Here is a 24186-nt window from a genome sequence, read left to right on the forward strand (position 1 = left end):
TTTAAAGTTTTTTGGAAAACTGTGACGCCATGTCATCCGGACTAAAGAGGACAAGGACAACCCAAGTTGTTATCAGCGCTCAGTTCAGAAGCCTGCATCTCTGATGGTATGTGGTTGCATAAGTGCGTGTGGCATGGGCAGCTTACACATCTGGAAAGGCACCATCAATGCTGAAAGGTATATCCAAGTTCTAGAACAACATGTGCTCCCATCCAGACGTTGTCTCTTTCAGGGAAGACCTTGCATTTTCCAACATGACAATGCCAGACCACATACTGCATCAATTACACCATCATGGCTGCGTAGAAGGAGGATCCGGGTACTGAAATGGCCAGCCTGCAGTCCAGATCTTTCACCCATAGAAAACATTTGGCGCATCATAAAGAGGAAGATGCGACAAAGAAGACCTAAGTCAGTTGAGCAACTAGAAGCCTGTATTAGACAAGAATGGGACAACATTCCTATTCCTAAACTTGAGCAACTTGTCTCCTCAGTCCCCAGAGGTTTGCAGACTGTTATAAAAAGAAGAGGGGATGCCACACAGTAGTAAACATGGCCTTGTCCCAACTTTTTTGAGATGTGTTGATGCCATGAAATTTAAAATCAACTTATTTTTCCCTTAATATGATACATTTTCTCAGGTTAAACATTTGATATGTCATCTATGTTGTATTCTGAATAAAATATTGAAATTTGAAACTTCCACATCATCGCATTCTGTTTTTATTCACAATTTGTACAGTGTCCCAACTTTTTTGGAATCGGGTTTGTACTTATGAATGGGGTTATTTTAATAAATTCAGATTTTTTGTTTGTTTTGTGGATTATATGTAAATATCTTTTATGTAAAATATCTTAAAATAACATGCATTTTGTATGATCTCCTTTGTTTTGTTAAAATTATTCACATTTTCACAGATTCTGCAAGTGGTTCACATACTTTTTTTCTCGCAACTGTATATATATATAGGTGAATGAGTCTGTATTTGTTTTTTGCTGAATTTATTAAATGAATAATTAATTGATTCAGCTGAGTAAATTTAGTATAGACCTGCATAAATGAAAATAATTTAACTGAAGGCAGAACATTATTTAACTGAAGTTAAATAATGTTAATGTTTAACTGAAACTCAACACCTAAACACAATATTATGTGTGAAAAATAAGATGTCAATTCAATTCAAGAGCCTTTCTTATCAATCTTGAGTGATTTCTCTAGATTATCTACTTCAATCTGGTCAAGACCCCAGTGGCAACATGTTTGACTTGAATTTACAAACCACTGAATGATTGTAAAAAAAAAAAAAAAAAGCTAATATTTAGGGCTAAACATTTAAAAAAAAAAAAAATTGAGTATCTTTTGAGTTTATTTATATTATTTACGTTTATCCTGCACTCCTTGTAAATGGAAAATACGGTATTTTATCGCCACCTACTATTGTAATATAACGCACTGTCACCTACGAACTGACCAGTCAAAGGAATGAATCAAAATCCTCACTGTAAATAGCCTACATAAAGTTTTTGCACATTATAATAATATTTATTACAAATGTAGAGAGAGAGAGAGAGAGAGAGATGTGTGCAGTCTCTATAGTTTGAAAACAGGCTATAGAGTGTAATACGAGTTCCAGTTTTTGAAGAGGAGTCGTTCACTTTATCTAAACAGACGAGATAATTTTAAGTACTTTTTAATGTCGATGTGTTTCTTTTCACTATCTTTGCTCAGGATCTCGTATCCGTTGCCCTACTATGGTCATATTGCGCACGGCTGCGGAAGGCGGAGCTGAAGGCGGTATGAAAGGCACACATGCCTCGTCTCATTCTCCGCCTCTCTACAGCAAAATGGCGACTGTTGACTACGAATCGTCCGTGGATCCAGAGATGGACTTAACCAGCGACGAGGAGTTAGAGAGGTACCCGAAACGAGCGATCGCGTTAATATGAGGGCGACTGACCCCTCCGTGCTGTAGCGGGGTTTTAGGGAAGCTCCCATCGGGAATACAGATGTATAAGGACCCTGAGATCGTGATTGCCGCATAACTTGAAAATCAAGGGGTGTCCATGGCCTAGTGTGCCAGGCAGCTGCTTTGAGTGTTGGGGTACCTTGCGATTAGCCTGGTGTTATTCTTATGTATCTTAAATGAGCTTTGACCTTTTGAAGCGACGATCAAAGCTGTCATGCATCGCGTTATTAGGGCAGCTGTGCTGTTCGCCGTGACACAGTTTTAGGGTCAGAATTAGGTTGAAGGCAACGTGACATCACTGCTCTTAAGAGCACAATGCAGACGCGCTTAAACCCGCACACATGACAGCTGAATCATACAGTCGATGGTGGATTGTGGCTTCATATATCGGAATCATTTAGAGTCGTTGACTGATACCCTGAGTAGGCGACTATACAAAAAAAAAATGAATATGCATATGGAGTGTGAGTCTATAGAGGAAGTGACGTTCAGTACCTGCGGGTCTCTTATCGTAACTTTGGGGGCCAATACTTCTGACGCTTGTGTGGACATTTTGTCCAAGTTAGAAACACGAACAGATTCGCAGCTTGAAATTAAAATGTATCTCTTAAAGGGACAGTTCACCCCCAAAAATGTAAACGTTCTGACACACATTCACTTACCGATTTAGGACATGTTAAGGAAAATGACAACCTCAGTCACCGTTCTGTTTTATTGTCATTTTAAGAAAGAAAGACTGAATGGTGACAGGGGGTGTCAATACGCAACATTCTGCCTGACATCCGCTTTGATTACCGAATTTTAATTTAGGGTGTACTGTCGCTTTAAATGTATGTGACGTTTCGATTATATTTATTTATTGCCAGTTTAGGTGGCATTCGAGTCAGGACTTTAATCTGGACCCCGAAGCATTGTGTATAAGCTCTAGCTTACGAGAACGAGTCGTTCACTTCTGGAAGTTTCGGTTTGTCTAAAGTTTCTGTGGGTGGGTGGACGCGCGCGCGTGACGTGAACTTGTACGTTGACTTTCAGCTATCGGTTTACCGAACTGTAACTGCACGCGCGAGAAAGTCAACCTCGTGTCTGACATAACTTTTCCTCATGCGAAGTGTAGTTAGAGTATTACCTGTCAGACTCACACAGGACTGCAATGCTGATGTTCTTGGTGAACTTTAAATACTTGACATGAAAATTATGATTTTAATTTGTCTGCTGTTTTATGTAGATTTATTTACAGATCCCCGTGTACTCTAAATATTAGTCATTTTGGGCTTTATGAACGTAAAAAGCTCAAGAGTCTGGTTCTGGAAGTAGATGAACTGGTTTTTAGGGGGAGACACTACACGCAAAAACAGTGTTTTTTTTTCAGGCACCTGTTAATTTTGAGATTTTGTGCTTTTCATAAAGTGTTTTTTTTTATTTTTTTCAGACTAGTGGAAAGAAAACATCCAATATACACTTTTAAGTGTATATTTTATAGCACTTTATCTATTTGCATCTATAGATTTCAATTACAGTAAATATCTTTGAAGGCCGTTTTCTCAAAATGAGTTTTTTCTCCTGCTCTGAATCACAAATCTTCACTTCAGCAGAACTTACAAACACCAAACTTTACAGTTTTATTCCTATCTATATTCTGAAGGTTTTTACAGAGGGATTTGTTGATTTCTTTTTTTTATATATATATATATATATATATATATATATATATATTATATATATATATATAATATATAATATATATATATATATATATATATATATAATAATTTGCCTGATTTTATGAATTGTATTCCTAAAAAATGGTGAAAATGTTTTTTTTTTTTTTTATGGCTGTTGATAGTATTTTCTGAATTATGGAGTGAAAAAAAAAACTTTGAATTTAATATGTCCAAAAACTTTAAATGAGAATTTTGAACCTGATGTCATCCAATATTCAGATTTTTGTTCTAGAAACATATGCAAATTAGTGCATATTTAATTAGATAATGCCTCATTTGCATATTTAAACATACGATTTTAGAAAACTAATGTTTGCAATTTTTAATGTAATCAATCCCCTGGGGTATTATGGTGATATCTATTAGTTAATTTTTTTACCCTATTCACCTGGGGTGTCTCGCCTTTTGTATGCATATTTTATATCCTCCGTCATTTTTAATTGGAGTAGGTCTGTGTGATTCACAATGCTTTATAGGATTGCAGTTCTTTCCCTCAAAGTTGTTGCATGGTTTGGTTCATGGCTTAGAACTCCTTAACAAAGACCTTTTTAAACCCCCTGTGGGAAAAATACTTCCGGAACCAAGGCTACTGAAAAAGTGAATCACCTACTATGTTTCAAAACTTAATTGTGCTTCTAAATCTAGTTGTCGGCTCATGTGCCTTGCTCTACAAATGATTCACATCATTACGCCATTCTCTCTCAGAAAGCACCAGCCTGGTTTTGGTTTCCAGATAAACTGGAGGGTGTGAACGTGGCGTCATCGTGCTGTAGGTCTGAATAAAGCGCTATATTTGCATGACCACACAGGTGGTGTGGGACAAACACTTCACTACAGCTGCTGTCTGTCAGGGGAGAGTGTGGGGTTGAACATTGTTGTGTGATTAAGCAGACTCCGCTATTGACTCCCCCAAGAATATTCCAGAATATTCAGCTGTGATATGCAAGCAGGTTTTAAGGAAGATGGCTTGCTGGCTCACTTTGCAATTGTGACAGGAGGATTGTGAATAATCAAGTTTATTTTTTTTGTCTCATTTGTGTCAGTGGTTTATAAATTCAAGTCAAACATGATGCCATTGGGGTCTTAGGCAGTGTGACCAGATTGAAGATAATCTAGAGAAATCACTCAAGATTGATAAGAGAGGCTCTTTCTTGGATTGAATTGATTTGAATGCCATTATTGTTGTATACAAGTATACAATGATGAAATTAAAAATGCTACTAGGCATTCAAGAAAGGCTCTTAAAGTCTCAGTCAAATGAAAATTCACTCTATTTTCAACATGCATGTTATAGGTCTTTATTGTATATCTATTTATGCATGTTGCATTTGAATAATTTGTTTATGTATCACCTTGTAATGTTTAATCACTCGATCCTCCTGTGAAACAACATATCTGCCTGGTGACGTATGAGCTGGATCAACCAGGGGTGCGTTTCCTGTACAACGACGTAACTCTGCTTCACTACCATAGTATGATGCATCATTGAACAAATCAACTAGCTAGATAGTCACACGACTGTTTCCCTAAACTGTATCGTCACAAACCTGTCGTTCAGCCACATTGGTGAACGATGTCACTCAGGTGGTGGAGTAATAACTTCTTTAAATGAATCCATTTGAGATCGAATTAATGCTAGATTTTTTTTTTACTATAAATTAGGGACATGGCATCTGAGGACTAATTCTCAATTTAGTTCTTACGTACCAGAGCACATACGCAAATGCGCACCCTTCAGAAACGGTGCTTAAAATCTCTTGACAAACTAAAATATGTAAATGAATTTTGTATATATTCAAAATAAAATATATACATTGTACTTGTCAGTTTGCTTATTTTGCTCAAGATAACGATTTATTAAAGGGATAGTCCACCCAAAAATGAGAATTTTGTCATCATTTACTCACCCTCAGGTTGTTCCAAACCTGTATACATTTTCTTGTTCTGTTGAACACAAAAGAAGATATTTGGAAGAATGTTGTTTGTAACCAGGCCACTTTGGAGCACCAATAACCACTTTTCCACTGTCGGGCCAGTGCGAGCCAGGGCTAACAGCGTGCCTATGGCGACAGACCTTAGGCACCGAGGCCAAAATCAAGTTGCGTTTCCACTGTCGGTCCGCTAGCTCCGCAGCGCTGATCTAAAAACCGCCCTTAAACACACCTCCCTTGATCAAACGTCACACAACCCAACCCATTTCAGCGTGTAGACCATCACCTGACTACTATTAGCTCCGCCTTTCACCTCGACCGCGCCTCAAGCCCCAGCTGGCCCGCTTTGGACCAAGGTTTTTTGGCGGGCCGAAAAACCCGTGCCTTTGGCACAGAGGAAGCACCGAAGAGGCACGATCAAGCCCCGGAAGTGACAGTGGAAATGCGACCAGCCCTGGCACGCACTAGCACGCCCGCCTTTGGCCCGGCAATGGAAACGCGGCTATTGACTTCCATAGTAGGGGGAAAAAATACTATGGAAGCCAATGGTTGCCCTGGTTACAAACTTTCTTCAAAATATCTTCTTTTGTTTTCAGCACAACAAAGAAACTTATTCCGGTTTGGAACAACCTGGGGGTGAGTAAATGATGACAGAATTTTCATTTTTGGGTGAACTATCCCTTTAAAGCAGAACTAAGTAACTTTTTTTAACTTCATAAATAGTTTTCTAAGTCCTTACGATGGTTAATTGACTTGTAGTGGTGTGTTTGAGGCGAGCACTAACCCCCTCTGGCACGTCTACGCCAGAAAACAGCACTTGAAAGTTGAGCTGCATCAACCCGACACAATCTCGCCTCATGTTCACGTTCATGCGAGAGTGACAAAATGCTTTACGGTAATTCAAAAACCATGTATATATTATGACTTTATAAGACAATTTTGAAAATGACCCACCTCCATCGAGTGTACTGTATTTGCAAATTACCCACCTCCTCTTTTTTGTACTGTATTTGCAAAACTACTGTGCTGGTGAGCGTTGTAGTCGTTGTAGTCCAGAGCTGCGCTTGGAGTATTTACGACAGTGTGATTCACTGAAGGAACCTGTAGGGGGAGCTTCGCAAATCTTACTGAGTTCCGCTTTAAGTCCACATTTCATAAAAACAAGAAACTAAGCTTCTAACCACAGCTTGAGAGCAGTCGTTCCATCCACACAAGTTTGCGATGCAGTTTGCGAATGTTCGTTTGAACTATGCCTTCAGGAAACACCAAATCGTTGAACTATGTTAGGCAATTGCAATGTCAGTTGGCTAACGATGCTTTTGGGAAACGCACCCCAGGTCATTGAAAAGAACTGACTCGCAAGAATATCTATTTTGTAGCTTTACTAACATGGTCAAATGTTGTATAGAAAAGAGCCTTATACAGATTCTTCGATAGATTTTTGTGTAAAAATAACAACACCTTTCCTTTAAGAAATATGGTGTCAAAAATCATCTTCATATTGTCATAAAATGTGATGAACTGTTTCCTAATGCCCCACTTATGTTTTACTCCTCAGTATAGATGGGTAAAGTATAAGCTGGTAATGTGACACTTGTTCTCCAGTCTTCTTTTAATGTATGCCCTGCATTGTTTCCCAGAATGCACTCCATCCCACCTGACTCTATACATCTGTGAGCTGTTTGTTTGATTGATTTAAAACACACCATTGGTTGGTATTGGAGAATCTATGTTTAGCAGCCTTATCTGACTTTGTACACTTCCAACGGACAGCTATAGTTCAGAACACAATGTATTCACCCTTTTAATGTTGTGTTGTAGTATTTGTTACTCCTGAGTCCTGTGTAGGCAGGTATTCTGATTCTTGTGTCCTGACAATGCAGCCCATTCTTCAGAGGTCTTAGATTTTCGAAATGTGATATGCATGTGCCAGCAGCGTTTTCTGATCTATATCCTCTGTTTTTTGTGAGGACCTGTGCCATATGCATGTCCCGCAAGCACAAAGGGGATCTTCTGTTTGAAACTTTCTAACAGCCGCACTAGAGCTGCACCATTCTGGATAAATTGAGAATCACGTTTTTTTTTTTCCTTGAACAGAGATGAACAGACTAAACTAAACAAAATGTAATTTACTAGAGGTTCTGACATAATGTTATATGCTGAGGTCTATTTAAAATGTTTGATTAATCTGAATTATTTAGAAAAAAAAATTGTTTAAATGAATGATTCAATGACTCATCCTTAAATACTTCATTTGTTTCATTACTAGATGAATCAGCATTTTTGAACTACTCTTTTGAATGAATGATTCACTTACATACATTAAGTCACTTGTCGCCACCTGGTGGTGTATAGATGTAGTTGATATAATCGTTATTTGAAGCGCCAAGTTATTTTCAAAAGATGATTTTGATCGCTTCTGTAGACATCAGTGTTTTATCTTAAAGGCCCACTGAAGTGTCTTGGAACGCACAGCATTATTCAATGTGCTTGATGTCATTTCAACAAACAGGAAGACCAGGCGATATATTGAACAGCCCCGCCCCTTTTTTTTGTTTATATCACAGCTCGGCCAGAACCGTTAAACTCAGTAAAACCTCTGTTTCCTTCTAATATCTAACCGTTTATCCTCCTGATCCCCCCTATATCACTTTAAAATACAGCATTCTGTGCAGAATTTAAATGGGTCCGATACCTTTTGTGGTCTTAACCGACTCGTGGATATGATCCGCTCTGTGCTCTCGTGTCCCTGGGCCAGAGCAGACTGTGCTCAGGAAAACGGACTTCATTCGCATCAATGGAAAGCAGTTACACTGTCTGAATCGTTCCCTATCCTCTATATAGTGCACTATGTGCCTTTCACCATGTAGAAACTAGCAAATGACCGATTTCAGCCGCAGCTTCAGCATCTGTTTATAGTGTAGGAGGGGGCGGGGCTTCAGATTCTAGAGAGCATTTGATTGGACAGAAGATTTGATTAAAAAGTTGAAGTGTGATGTCATGTAAATCCGTGATCCATTTTAGCGGAAGTGAGAGACTAAGATTTGAATGCCTGTATCTCCTAAATGCGCATTTTGTCATTGTTTTGAAACACACCAGCTTATTCATAACCTTAAGGCTAACATATTCATACTAAAAGCTAAAAAACTTAAATTTTGATTTCAGGGGGACTTTAAATATAAACTTTTATCCAAGTACTTCTGTGATATGAATATTTATTACACAGAAACTGTTTGAAAAGACTGCTGGTGAATCGGTTTCATAACTACACATGATAAATGCTTTCTCTGGGACAGCAGCAGCGCAGATCTGAATGTTCCGGTGTGATTTTATCATTTTTGTTTGTGTGTTGAATCTATAGGGAAGCTGAAGGCTTCAAAGAGCAGGGAAACGCATATTATGTCAAGAAGGACTACGCTGAAGCGTTCAACTTCTACACCAAGGCCATCGGTAAGAACCCTTACAAGTGTAATAAGCTGTCTGTCTAGTGTTTATACCAGAGTTTATACCGCCCTCGCTATCTGTCTGCCTCAGGCATCATAAAGGCAATGCAAAAGACGTCTAGTAAGCTATCTTTTGCATTGACTTTATGATGCTGGTTTGTTCCTACACACTTCTGATTCATTTGCTGCCCTCAGATTAGACTTAATGTTCACTCATAAGCACATGATTTCTTCCTTGAAGTCATAACGTAATTACCCAAACAGATTTTGTCATAGCAACCACTTGTATTTGAAAGAAAAAGGTCACCAAAACCTGTAACAGTTGTAACAAAAATAACCTTTTTTTTTTCTTATTGTTTACTGAAGTGTCTGTCTACATCTTCTGTTTGTGTCCTTTTAACAGACCTGTGCCCGAAAAATGTCAGTTACTATGGCAACCGTGCAGCCACATTGATGATGCTGAGTCGCTACAGAGAGGCGCTGGAGGACTCCCAGCAGGCCGTGCGACTAGATGACACCTTCATGAAGGTGAGACGTCAAGGGTTGGAGCCCTTTAGACATTCTGAGCATTTAGGATCTCAAAAAGTTCCAGTTGGAACCACGGTCTAGCTCAGGGTTTCCCTAAACCGAGGTTTGTCAGGGAAATACAGGGGGTACGTGAGTTGATAGCTAATAATTAAAGGTGCAATAGGTGATTCTCAACAGAAACATTTTTTGTTATACTGGTTAAAAGTCTCATTATATCCTGATAACAATCACTGTCAAACGGTCTAAATGTATTTTTATAGACATACAGTCAATCCAAAATTTATTCAGACACCTTGAATATTTCATTCATTAATACAGTTTATTCTCTATATTTTAAAAAATGGTAATAAAATATGACAAGATCTCAGAGTTAAACTGTGTCAGAAAAAATTAATCTTAATTATGTCAGATAACACTTAAGCAAAACATGATCAGGTCAAAATATCTGAATAATTTTTGTTCCCACATTTTTATCAATTTTACTGGTAGTCCACTGTATGAAGAATTTTTGGGTATAATATGTCACAGTTTATATATATCAAAAAATATAAAAAATGTCTGAATAATTTTTGGTTTGACTGTATATTGTCTGTGGAAGGCATAGGACCATAAAATGTTTATCCAATCAATATATTTGGTCCCAATGAAGTAATATAATGTCCTACCTGCCTGTCAACGTATGTTTTATACCATCGCATCATAAATCATACGTCATCAGCGCGTTTCATGCTTTGTGGAGTTTATACAGACAGATGTCAGTCACGGAGCACCGCAAACAAACAGCAGCCACCTTTTACAGCTCCTACCGAATCAAAACAAGCTTATGCTGCGTTCACACCATAACTACCGAAATTAATAGATGGCAACCAGTGATGTTTTAACCGGAGCTGTTCAGTCAGACTCTGATTTATGCGTTTCCATGTCAACAGTATCAACACCGAAATGAATCTGCAGCAGTCAGGTACAAGCTCTTTAAGTTGTTTGTTTATTATTATTGTAATGTCATGTGCTTTGAGACATGAGGTAGTTTAACGCCAGCTCTTGTGATGCTTTGCTGAGAGCGGCTGGCAGTGGGTGGGGGTGTGTTTGTGCCTTCATGTGTTTTTTTTGAGGAGGCATGGCTTTGGACGGTGATTTGCAGGGAGGGTGAGATCGTCTGCTTTCAATGCTAGCTGGCTAACGTTAGCATTTCCAGTTCACCTACTGCACCTTTAATGAACTCAAAAGAATGTAAAACATTAAAATAATTTTAAAATGGAAACAAATTTGTTTACCTGCATGTCATGTGACTGTTAACCAACGTCAGAGAACCGTGAATGTGTTGTTAAAGTATTTAAATATTATTTTAAAATATCAGGGAGTACCTCAAGCAAATATTAGTGATGCACTGAAATTCAGCAACTGAGAATTTTAGCTGAAACTGCCATTTTCAGTTTCGGCCGAAATGGTTTTAGAGGGCCAAAATCATTCATTGAAACAGTGAGATTTAATTAGTGCATATTTTTTACTTTGAATGCTTTCTTTTTTACCAAGAGCATTTGCTTTTGAAGATGTCCACATCCATTTCCTTTTATTTAGAAAATATAGCTCTAGAGAAGAGCATTTTGCTAAATATACACTATTGTTCAAAAGTTTGGGGTTTGTAAGATTTTTAAATATTTTTGAAAGAAGTCTCTTCTGCATATATTTGATCAAAAATACAGTAAAAACAGTAATATTGTGAAATAATATAATTATAGCTTAAGTTAACTGTGTTCTATTTTAATGTTTTAAAGGGATAGTTCACCCAAAAATGAAAATTTGATGTTTATCTGCTTACCCCCAGAGCATCCAAGATGTAGGTGTCTTTGTTTCTTCATTAGAACACAAATGATGATTTTTAACTGCAACCGCTGCCGTCTGTCAGTGGTATAATGCAAGTCAGCGGGAACTTGGACTATAAGAGTAAATAAAACTCGACAGACAAATCCAAATTAAACCCTGCGGCTCGTGACGACACATTGATGTCCTAAGACACGAAACGATCGGTTTGTGCGAGAAACCGAACAGTATTTATATCATTTTTTACCTCTAAAACACCACTATGTCCAACGGCATTCATCACTCGATTCGTTTGGTCTGATCGCGCTCTGACAGCGGCAGTGATGTCTCACGCATATACTTCAATGAGTGCTAGACATCACTGCCGTTGTCAGAGCGCGATCAGACCTCACGAATCGAGTGATGAATGCTGTGTGTCACATGATCCTTCAGAAATCGTTCAAATAAATGCTGCCAAAAATCAGTTTGGTGCATCACTAGTAAATATCATTGATCAAAGGTGTTCATCTGACAAAAAAAGTTTGGAATGCATGAATTGATAAAAAGTATATCTTGAATCCAATGTAAGTTGCATTGGATAAAAGCATCTATCAAATGCATAAATAGACAATTAAAAACACAGCTCAAACTCGCCTACCTGTGATTTTTCTAGTGATCCTGTAGACCTCGATTAGCTTGCTCAGGTGTGTTTGTTCAGGGTTGGAGCTAAACTCCGCAGGGCTTTGTCCCTCCAGGACTGGATTTCAGGAACCCTGATCTACATTTTACATGACTCATCATTATCATTCTGTTCCACAGGGCCACATGCGTGAGGGCAAGTGCCACCTGCTGCTTGGCAATGCTATGGCCGCCAGCCGCTGCTTACAGAAGGTTCTAGAGCTGGAACCAGATAACAGCCAGGCCCAGCAGGAGGTAGAGTGACCATAAATACCACTTGCAGTCACATCTCGTTGCAGACATCCATGATTTGGCAGGTGTCATTCAAAAGGCATCTGACCTCCTGTGTCTCTTGCAGCTGAAGAACGCAGAGTCCATCTTGGAGTACGAGCGCATGGCTGAGATCAGCTTTGAAAAGCGAGACTTCAGGATGGTGAGCGTGTTCCTTATTGCTCCTCTAGCTGCTGCGGGTTTGATTTACAGATAAATATGACTGTCTGTCTCTCTGTAGGTGGTGTTCTGTATGGATCGGGCGTTAGAGTCTGCATCTGCATGTCACAGGTTCAAGGTGTTGAAAGCAGAGTGTCTGGCTCTGCTGGGCCGCTACCCAGAAGCCCAATCTGTTGCCAGGTAATAGCACTACAGTATTATGGAAATTAATTGTTTAGACAAATATGAGGTTGTTCAAATGCCAATATTGATATCTAAAAAGAACATTAGATTTAAAGGGACATGAAACCCTAAAACACATTTTTTGAGATGTTAAAAGATATGTACAGGTTGGACAATGAAAACAACAATAGCTCTCATTATGTTTATTATTAAGGGCAAAGTGTTTTTTCAGTTTTTCACAGCCATTTTGTTCTTCTGGTATAAAAAGAAAAGTTAAACCAACGTGACAAAAAGTAGGAGATATGTGTTAATCCGGAGTGATTATTGGCTGGCTATAAGTACACGTCTACGTCATCAGTTTCTGAGCTTTTCTTCACATTCATTCATAAGACTGAACTCTTTTAATCTAATCACTGTGCTGTATTATGCAAGAAATCACATTACAGCAGGGAATTCAGATGTTCATTCACCTCTCCTGTTGAGCTTTGTGTTCGGCTACATGTCGTGAGTGTATGCTTCCTCAGTACAGTAGCACAAAAGTGTCGTTTGCATTTTCCCCGTGGAGTTTGACTACCAATGAATGGAAGATATGACTAACAAGATTTAATGTTAGAACATGCAGTGCGTGCATGAGAGCAGTTTAACAACGCTCACAGCGTGGGCCACAGTTCATATCCAGAACGGAGCAGATGTGTTTCAAGTTCAGACATACTCTCCTGCTGCAAACATAAACCAGCGCTGTGTATGCGCACACATTTCATCATGTCGTTTTCAAATTAAATATATTATGTGTGTCAATTGTTTAGAGATTGTAGTGCTCGTAAATGCAGGTGGTGGGTAGTAAGAATGTACATTTACACTGCTACATTTACTTGTACATTTTTGGAAAATTTAAGAGTAGATTTAAATGCAGGTACTTTTACTTATAACTCGAGTACATTTCTGATGGGGAAAAAATGTACTTTTACTTCGTTGTGCTGTCATATTCCTCTTGTTATTTTATTTTAATGCAGTGCATGTTAAGATATGCGTAGATTAAGATACAAGTGCACTGTCCCCTTTTTTTGGGGCATGAGCGATACCTCATTCACAAATGAATCACTCTTTTGAGTCAATTCTGTTCAAAGACTTCGTCAAACAAGTTGGCGGAACTTCTTAATTGGTTCACGAATCATTTTGAATTATTTGTTCGGTTCCCTGCATGCACTGAATTGTCTGAAGCAGTTTCTCACTCTGAGCCATCATAGTAAATTTAAGAACATCAAAAGCGTTAGATAAAGTGGCCGTTCACCTAGTCAATTGAAGGCAAATCTGCAAATGCATCCTATTGTTTGCCAGCAATGAAGATCTTTTATTAGTGAACATCTGTGTATGCTGTCTGTGAACAAATCTACAGGTATAACATTCGTTTTCATTTCACAATACATTTTACAACCAAACAGATTATTATGCTAAGTACATGATACCACTACTACAAAGTATGACCGTACCAGGTTTTTGGATACCTTAATTTATACAATGAATACTGTACCATTGTTAACAGTGTATGAAATGAACATCCACCAACTTGTTTTGGTGTTTTTAACTAGCTTCTTGAGTAGTTTTTTTTCATTGGATTCTGTTTTTACTCTTACTCAAGTAACTATTAAGATTATTACTTTTACTCAAGTAAACATTTCTATAAGTACTTGTACTTTTACTTGAGTACAGTTTTGGATACTCAACCCACCTCTGCGTAAACGTAATAAAAATATAATTAGAGGCCTGCAAAGTTATAACGCTGATTTGATATATCTAAGAATAATTTATCAAAATGTATTTGATTTGTTCATGATAGATGCTTGTAGTCATGCAGTAATGATGAGATTTTTGTACGTTTGTTTTCATAGAGTTAGGGCACCTTTTATGTATTTAAAAAAATGCCAATTAACTACTTATAATTTTAATACTCAGTTGTCTGTACAATGAGTGTGTTGTAGGTCTGTGTTCTATAGGTTGTTTTCTCCCCTCTTCACCCACTTTTCCACAGCTTTACATGCCCATTTCTTCAGTCTTTATTAAATCTGAGGTGTGAACAGCCAGACTAAAACGGGGGTTTCATGAGTCTTTAATATTTACATAAAATGGTTTAATGATAGCAAATGAAATGTATCAAATTTCTCTTAAAAGCCCATTAACAGAAAGTGTATTATTATTATTATTATTATATATATAATAATAATAATAATAATAATAATAATAATAATAATATTTTATTTATTTTTAATAAAGCATACCAGAAAAGGACTTTTGTAATATATATATATATATATATATATATATATATATATATATATATATATATATATATATATATATATATATATATATATATATATATATATATATATATATATATTATTATATTATATATTAATTAATTAATTATTAATTAATTTATTTATTTAATCTTGCTCTGAAAACAGCCTTTGGTTCTGACATGGCATTACAAATCTATCAATAAATTTTAGAGCAAAATGCCATTTCTGTTAATAGACTGAGTGGGCATAATTATTGGTCAATGCTTATCTCAAAGTGCAAAATAATTGGCCTGGATGATTTATTGGTCTTTCACTAGTCTCTAACATAGCTAATAACTAATGATTATCTTTCCTCTTTATGTATGTATGTGTGTGTGTGTGTATTATAATATATATATATATATATATATATATATATATATATATATATATATATATATATATATATATATATATATATATATATATATATATATATATATATATATATATATATATATATATATATATATATACAGAACTTTGTAATTTACTATTTATTTTTAACTAAATTAATGCTTACTTAGCAAAGATGCATTAAATTGATATAGTGACATCTTTTAAAACATTTTTAATGTCTTCACTATTTCAAATAAATTATTAGCATTGATAATAATAAATGTTTCTTGAGCAGTAAATCAGAGGTGTATGTGGGGAAAAATGTTGGTCTATGTTAATGTTTTGTTACTATGCTAAAACATTGGCCAAACTGCTTGATCAGCCAAGCAGAAGTCTGAATATTCAGACTGCATATTTTCTATATATTATTGCCATTGTATCAAATGTTGCCCAAATTTTTTCATTGTTCATTGAAAAATCCATATCAGTTAGCCACTGATTTTTTTTTTTTTTTTTTTTTTTTTTTTTTTTGTACCTTCAGTGACATATTGCGGATGGATTCCACAAATGGCGATGCCCTCTACGTGCGGGGATTATGTCTGTACTATGAAGACTGCATTGATAAAGCTGTGCAGTTTTTCATTCAAGCACTGCGCATGGCACCAGACCATGAGAAGGCCCGTCTGGCCTGCAGAGTAAGTGCAGCATTACTTTGGAATTTTAACTGATTGCGTCTAAGAACTCAAATTAAATGTGCCGTGTCTGCATTTCTCTGTCGTAGAATGCTAAAGCCCTAAAGGCGAAGAAAGAAGAAGGCAACAAAGCTTTTAAAGAGGGCAGTTATGAGGAAGCATATGACCTATACTCTGAGGCGCTGACCATCGACCCAAATAACATCAAAACCAACGCCAAGCTATACTGCAACCGAGCCACTGTTGGATCCAAGGTCAGCCTTTGATTTACTTCTTGTTTTGGAGTTGTACTTGTGTACATTTTGTTTGAATGCATTATCAGTGTTGGAGTGCCCCACAAGGCCAAACACCAGACCTTTTTCCTGTTCTGAAACTGGGTCAAGTGTGTCTGTCTCTCATTTTTGTCTTTGTTTGGCACTACCACATAATGTTTTTCTCTCTCTCTCTCTCTCTCTCTCTCTCTCTCTCTCTCTCTCTCTCTCTCTCTCTCTCTCTCTCTCTCTCTCTCTCTCTCTCTCTCTCTCTCTCTCTCTCTCTCTCTCTCTCTCTCTCTCTCTCTCTCTCTCTCTCTCTCTCTCTCTCTCTCTCTCTCTCTCTCTCTCTCTCTCTCTCTCTCTCTCTCTCTCTGTCTTCAGTTAAACAAACTGGAGCAGGCCATTGAGGACTGCACAAAGGCTATTAAACTGGATGAGACCTATATTAAGGCTTATTTGAGAAGAGCCCAGTGGTACGTTTGTAGTTCTTTCTACCCACTTTAAACTGTGTTTTTTTCTGTTATGTTAATCTGTGCATTTTGTATTGTAGTTACATGGACACACAACAGTATGAAGAGGCTGTCAGAGATTATGAGAAGGTTTATCAAACAGAGAAGACTAAAGGTGTGTGTCCATCTTGATTGTACATTAAAATGATTTCATGTCCCTTAAAGATTTGCCAAATCTCATTTCATCTGTGGTGTGTTTCAGAACATAAGAACCTGTTGAAGAACGCTCAGTTAGAGCTGAAGAAAAGCAAAAGAAAAGATTATTATAAGGTTCTGGGGGTGGATAAAAACGCCACTGAAGATGAAATCAAGAAAGCCTATCGCAAACGAGCGCTGATGCACCACCCGGGTACATATTTAATTGAAAGGATCCCTGCGTTTTCTCCTTATACAATCTATATCTGCAAATTCCCATGACATTACTCATAAATCTGGTCTATAATCAGTACTGGGAACACCAGCATCTAGGAAAGTTCTCAAGTTGTTTTTTCTTTCTATTTCTCTAACGCAGTCTCTCTGTTGTATTTTTCAAAGACCGACACAGTGGAGCGAGTGCTGAGGTGCAGAAAGAGGAAGAGAAAAAGTTTAAGGAGGTGGGAGAGGCCTTCACTGTGCTCTCTGACCCCAAGAAGAAGTCCCGCTATGACAGCGGCCACGACCTGGAAGATGATGACATGAACATGGGTCTGTCTCCATCACACATTCAGGCTCTTGTTCTTTCTCTTTCTGTCAACATCATTTTTTTTTTTTTTATTGAATATGAATTTCACTCATTTGAATGTTTTATATTTTATTACTTTACTTAAGCTTAAATGAACAAGACTTGCATCTATGCTGGCATGTGATGACTAATGATTTTACGTGTCTTTTTTTGTTTTTGTTCTCTTTCAGACTTTGATGCCAACAACATCTTCAAAGCGTTCTTTGGTGGCCCCGGTGGGTTCAGTTTCGAAGGTAATTCATGTAAGGCAGTGCTTTTTTTTACTTCTCTTCATAATCATCCATTATTCAGATGTTTAGACTGAACGATAAACCATTGAATTACACTAGTGTTCAAAACTTTGGGGTCGGTACGATTTTAAAATGTATTTGAAAGACTTCTCTTTTGCTCACTAAGAAATCAGTTATTTAATGAAATACATTTTACATCGTAAAAATTTCACAATATTAGTTTTCTATTTCAACATATTTTAAAATGTAATGTATCCCTTAGATGGCAAAGCTGCCATCACTCCAGCATCATTACTCCAGTCTTCAGTGTCACATGATCCTTCAGAAAACATTCTAATATGATGATTTGATGCTCAAGAAACATTTCTTATTATTAGTCCTTATTAACAAGCCCTGTCCAGTGCAGTGGCACAGTAATCACATGCCGTTTTCCTGTAATAAAGTAGGGAACAACTTGTTGTACACTTAGTTACATATACAATTTAGTTTTAATCCAAATGACGCATGTGCTGAGTGAGTGATCAGCAGTCAAGAGCATGAAACAGAAGTGCTCTCTCTTTTACTGTCAGTTGATGTTAGTAATATGTGCCTTGTTATACTTTCTTTGCTATTGACACATCCAACCGAACTACAAACTTTCTGTAAAAAAAAAAAATCAGACGTATGTGGAAGGAGATGCGCTTGACAAGCTCTTGAGCGTGCAGTGGCACAGATGCAATCCACTCCACGTGTTTCACTTATCAGCTCATGCACAGCATCTATATAGGCATGAATATTAATTTGCACAGTTAAAATGGCAGACGTCAATGAGAAGTTAATTGCAGAGATCCAGAAAAAGCCACCGTTTGACAATTCAAACCCCCTTTTCAAAGATACTTGGATGTATGGAAAACAGTTGATCATACCCTCGGAATCAAGGGTGAGAAGTAATAACGATGAGTCATTAAACCAGGCTAGCAAACATTGTAACATAAAAAAAAATTACCTCAGGTATCCAGCACTAGTTTCGACAACATGTTGTCTTGCTTCCTTTGAAGCTGCAGTGAAAAAGACTAGGTGTTTTTTATTCCACTATTGACTTCGTCAGCTAAATTCACTGTTCGATTAGATCGATTGCACTAGCTATAGAGTACCTCAGGGATGACGTGTTTTTGTAGGCTAACCCGCAAGTTAGCGGCGCACGGGTTCTCTCGATTGAAAGCCTATGCATTTTTCCCATAGACTTTTGGAAAATCGCAGAAAATAAGCTGTGTTTAACAAAGGGTTATGACACTTACATGTTTTGTCTATCAAGATAATCTTTACAAGTTAACACAACATTTATACATTTTGAAGCCTAAATAAAGCCGTCAGATATAAAAAGCTAACAGTAGGCTATAAACGGACTACAGCACACCATGGTCACGGATCAACGTCGTCACCACCAAGCTTCCTCAAACTTTATTTAAAAAACAACTTTATTTAAAAACATGCTCGCTGATTATGATCTGCGCTGTGAATGAATACTTATCCACTTTTTCATGAGAAATGCTGTCCACATGTCCTGTTTGTCATGATGACGTCTAAAGTCCCCGCCAAAGGAAGTAGTCCCTTTTAGCAACTTGTTAGCAACCGCCGTTTTTAAGACACAATAAAGGTTTAAAAAAATCACAAGCGGGTTATAACTGGTGTGTTTTATGTCATAGATCAAAACGTGAAAATATTTAGAGGCTTTGTTAACCACAGACCTTATTTCAGGTGATTTAGCAAAAACCCATTCAAAAAACCCATAGACTTTAGTGCGATGGAACCAGAAGTCCTAAAATGCTAACTCGCTTCCGGGTTTTGCATACAAAATCATGTCATCCCTGAGGTACTCTATCCACTTGAAACATAGCATGCTGGTTAAAGCCATATGTAAATGCAAGAAGAACAGCAAAAACATGTTGTATACACTTTGAAACCGCAGTGCGTGAGATTAGAATAAACAGACTGTTATTATTAATTGGTGTGGATGCAAATATAGTCATCGTTATAGTTATCTTTATATTTATCGTTCTTGGTGTGAACGGGCCTTAAGAGTACATGAGCACAGTATCGACCCAATACTGATGCGCATCCCTATTATATGCCTTTACTGTCGATTAATTAAAGGCATCCTTTCTGAATAAAAATATTAATTTATTTAAAAAAGAAAATCTTACTGACCCCAAACTTTTCATGTTATGTGTACATATCTTAAATGAAGGCAACATTAAAAATACTGTATCTGCTATGATTTCTGTAGCTCATTAGTAATTCATAACATTTACTTCTGATTCTCTTCTTCTCTTCTTTTTTTTGTTCTGCAGCATCTGGACCAGGAAATTTCTTCTTTCAGTTCGGTTAACTTGGCAGATTCCAGCATGTATGCAGTAGTTCCACAACCCCTGAATTCCCCTGAACCGGACTGCTCCCCTTCATCCCTGCTCTCTGATGTACTACTACACTCTGGTGTAACGGACCTTCGGGCCCCACAGTTGGACCTGCGTCTGTGCCATTGACTTGTTTTACTGCTTACGCACAAAGACAACAACGGCAGGGGCATGACCATTCTGTACCAGAAAAACAACATGATGCATTGCACAATTCTCTCTCTGATCAGTGTCCTTTTTGGCCCTTGTAATCCAGCTCTAGTTTTATTATTTCGTTTTTTTATTTTTAATCTACTATATCGAATGTACCCGACTGCATTGTCATTTTCACATTCATCATTTTGAAAATCAATTTTGAATTTTTCAGTTCTCAAAAGCTGCGACCACAAATTGAGTTGATGTTGGGGGGGAACATAAAAAGGCAAATCTGCCGTTTCTCCCTGACTCTGCATAGGAGTATTGTAATACTCTAATCTCATTTCCCATCAGCCCCCTAGACAGCCCCTCTCCCAAGCATTTTACTGATTCACATAGTCCAAATCCAAAGGAAGTCAGAAAAAACACGGGTTAGTACAAGAATTCATTACTGCTAGTGACGTATAGATTGTTTAAATGTGTATAAAGCCAGAATTCACACAGATATATTTATGCAACATTGCAAACCATTTTAAAGACCTCAGTAAATATATGTGAATGCAGTGCCTCATGCCAAAACCCATTGTAAGAATAACGCTGGTTCTCATTCGACAATTCCGGCATGCATTTGGATTGTTGGACTACTGCATACAGAAGTTCAGGGAGAGCGAGTTCATTGGAGCACCTGTTGGCCACTCTCCACCCTCTCTGTAAGGTTCATTTGTCAATGTTGCCATCCAACCCTTTGCTGCATTGTACATTTTACTGGAATGTAAAGTGTTTCTTTGTGTTGATAGTTTATGACTGTTGAATTTTTTTTAACTATGAAATACACTCACTTTTTTGATATGTATATTTATTGTAAATTCGCTGGATGTGAGCTTCGGACGGATGGGTGATCTTTAAATACACTAGGATCTGCACTCTTATAGGTTAAACCCAGGGAGAGACTATATGCTTGGCTAGCACTCTTGCCAACTTCTGAATTAGAGAGCCTCCGGAGGGAATGATGACAGAAGTTAATTGATCTGGTTATTTGTGGACTCACACACAGTGTATGTAATGTTGATCTATGTAAACTGCAGGCATGATCAGTGAGCCATGTTTGGTGATCTCTCCCATTTTAATTAAATGTTCCTTCACATTGAATCGCTGACGATTTGTGCTCCAGCATTCCCTTGTTTATTTGACCCGACCGTGTACTAAAATGTTTTGTCTGGAATACTTTCATATTGTTTATCTTGAAAGATCTTCAGTGTATTCAAACGTCAACGTCCATGCTGACTTTGCTCACTCCGCTGGAACAGTCTTGACTATGGACCGTTTTTAAAAAGCCATGTAAATAAAGTAAGCCTCTTTCTGTTTTCCCCTTCACCAAAGGCTTAACTTCTGTCTCTGTTTAATACATTGTCCCCCGGTTTCACAGACAAGGCTTAAGCTAGTCTTAGACTAAAATGCATGTTTAACTGAAAGCAACTTGTACCGACAGGTCTTAAAATATGTCAGTGCCATTGTTTTGTCTCAAGATAAACACCACTTTTTTTTTTTTTTTTTTTCTTTTTTTTTTTTTTTCTAGTGAATATTTATAAAAGCTACTTCAATATCCTAATTGAACTAAGGCCTAATCCTGGTTTAGGCTAAGCCCTGTCTGTACGGAAGAGGATTAGAGCCAAGCAATAATAAAAAAAAATAAAACCATCTCGAGATTAAAGTTGTTAAATTTTGAGAAAAAACTCGTTAAATTTCGAGAAAAAAGTCGAGATAAAATGTTGAGAATAAACTCGTTAAATTATGAGAACAAATTCGTAATTTAACGAATTTGTTCTCGTAATTTAACGAGTTTTTTCTCGTAATTTAACGAGTTTATTCTCAACATTTTATCGACTTTTTTCTTGAAATTTTATCTCGACTTTTCTCGTAATTTAACGAGTTTATTCTCAATTTTATCTCGACCTTTTTCTCAACATTTTATCTTTTTTTTTTTTTTTTTTTTTTTTTTCTCGTAATTTAACGAGTTTATTCTCAACATTTTATTTCTACTTTTTTCTTGAAATTAAACGATTTTTTTCTCGTAATTTAACGAGTTTATTCTCAACATTTTATTTCTACTTTTTTCTTGAAATTTAACGATTTTTTCTCGTAATTTAACGAGTTTATTCTCAACATTTTATCTCGACTTTTTTCTTGAAAATTTAACGAGTTTTTTCTCGTAATTTAACGAGTTTATTCTCAATTTTATCTCGACCTTTTTCTCAACATTTTATCTCGGTTGTTTTTTTGTTTTGTTTTTTTCTCGTAATTTAACGAGTTTATTCTCAACATTTTATCTCTACTTTTTTTCTTGAAATTTAACGAGTTTTTTCTCGTAATTTAACGAGTTTATTCTCAACATTTTATCTCAAGTTTTTTCTCGTAATTTAACGAGTTTATTCTCAACATTTTATCGACTTTTTTCTTGAAATTTTATCTCGACTTTTCTCGTAATTGAACGAGTTTATTCTCAATTTTATCTCGACCTTTTTCTCAACATTTTATCTTTTTTTTTTTTTCTCGTAATTTAACGAGTTTATTCTCAACATTTTATCTCGACTTTTTTCTTGAAAATTTAACGAGTTTTTTCTCGTAATTTAACGAGTTTATTCTCAACATTTTATCTCTACTTTTTTCTTGAAATTTTATCTCGACCTTTTTTTTTTTTTTTTTTTTCTCGTAATTTAACGAGTTTATTCTCAACATTTTATCTCTACTTTTTTTCTTGAAATTTAACGAGTTTTTTCTCGTAATTTAACGAGTTTATTCTCAACATTTTATCTCTACTTTTTTCTTGAAATTTTATCTCGACCTTTTTTCTCTTTTTTTTTTTTTTTTCTCGTAATTTAACGAGTTTATTCTCAACATTTTATCTCGACTTTTTTCTTGAAATTTTAACGAGTTTTTTCTCGTAATTTAACGAGTTTATTCTCAACATTTTATCTCTACTTTTTTCTTGACTTTTTTCTTTTTTATCTTGACAACATTTTCTCATCTTTTTTTTTTTTTTTTTTTTTTTTCTCGTAATTTAACGAGTTTATTCTCAACATTTTATCTCGACTTTTTTCTTGAAAATGTAACGAGTTTTTTCTCGTAATTTAACGAGTTTATTCTCAACATTTTATCTCGACCTTTTTCTCAACATTTTATCTTGATTTTTTTTTTTTTTTTTTCTCGTAATTTAACGAGTTTATTCTCAACATTTTATCTCGACCTTTTTCTCAACATTTTATCTTTTTTTTTTTCGTAATGACTTTTTTAAAGTTTTTTCTCGTAATTTAACGAGTTTTTCTCAACATTTTATCTCTTTTTTTTTCTCGTAATTTAACGAGTTTATTCTCAACATTTTATCTCTACTTTATTTTTCTTGAAATTTAACTCGAGTTTTTTCTCGTAATTTAACGAGTTTATTCTCAACATTTTATCTCGACTTTTTTCTTGAAATTTTCTCAACCTTTTTCTCAACATTTTATCTCTTTTTTTTTTTCTCGTAATTTAACGAGTTTATTCTCAACATTTTATTCTACTTTTTTCTTGAAATTTAACGAGTTTTTTCTCGTAATTTAACGAGTTTATTCTCAACATTTTATCTCGAAATTTTATCCTTTTTCTCAACATTTTATCTTTTTTTTTTTTTTTCTCGTAATTTAACGAGTTTATTCTCAACATTTTATCTCTACTTTTTTCTTGAAATTTAACGACCTTTTTTCTCGTAATTTAACGAGTTTATTCTCAACATTTTATCTCTACTTTTTTCTTGAAATTTTATCTCGACCTTTTTCTCAACATTTTATCTCTTTTTTTTTTTTTTTTTTTCTCGTAATTTAACGAGTTTATTCTCAACATTTTATCTCGACTTTTTTC

The 24186-nt window shown here is 36.2% G+C and overlaps 1 protein-coding gene across 2 annotated transcripts; it reads left to right on the forward strand.

Annotated features, from left to right (window-relative positions):
* Nucleotides 1-1737: 1737 nt before the first annotated feature.
* dnajc7 (DnaJ (Hsp40) homolog, subfamily C, member 7) lies at nt 1738-21666 on the forward strand. Of its 2 annotated transcripts, none has more exons than XM_048209498.1 (14): nt 1738-1916; nt 8981-9069; nt 9466-9590; nt 12210-12323; nt 12427-12501; nt 12580-12698; nt 15900-16053; nt 16140-16304; nt 16686-16777; nt 16855-16928; nt 17016-17162; nt 17348-17497; nt 17705-17776; nt 20095-21666. In XM_048209498.1, the coding sequence occupies exons 1-14, from the start codon at nt 1753-1755 to the stop codon at nt 20130-20132; spliced, it is 1578 nt and encodes a 525-aa protein (XP_048065455.1). In that variant the 5' UTR covers nt 1738-1752; the 3' UTR covers nt 20133-21666. The 2 variants fall into 2 exon arrangements, with proteins under 2 accessions (XP_048065455.1, XP_048065464.1); XM_048209507.1 differs by having other exon boundaries at nt 17705-17767.
* Nucleotides 21667-24186: the final 2520 nt, after the last annotated feature.

Source organism: Megalobrama amblycephala, linkage group LG1 (genome assembly GCF_018812025.1).
Source record: "Megalobrama amblycephala isolate DHTTF-2021 linkage group LG1, ASM1881202v1, whole genome shotgun sequence".
NCBI classification, from domain to species: domain Eukaryota; kingdom Metazoa; phylum Chordata; class Actinopteri; order Cypriniformes; family Xenocyprididae; genus Megalobrama; species Megalobrama amblycephala.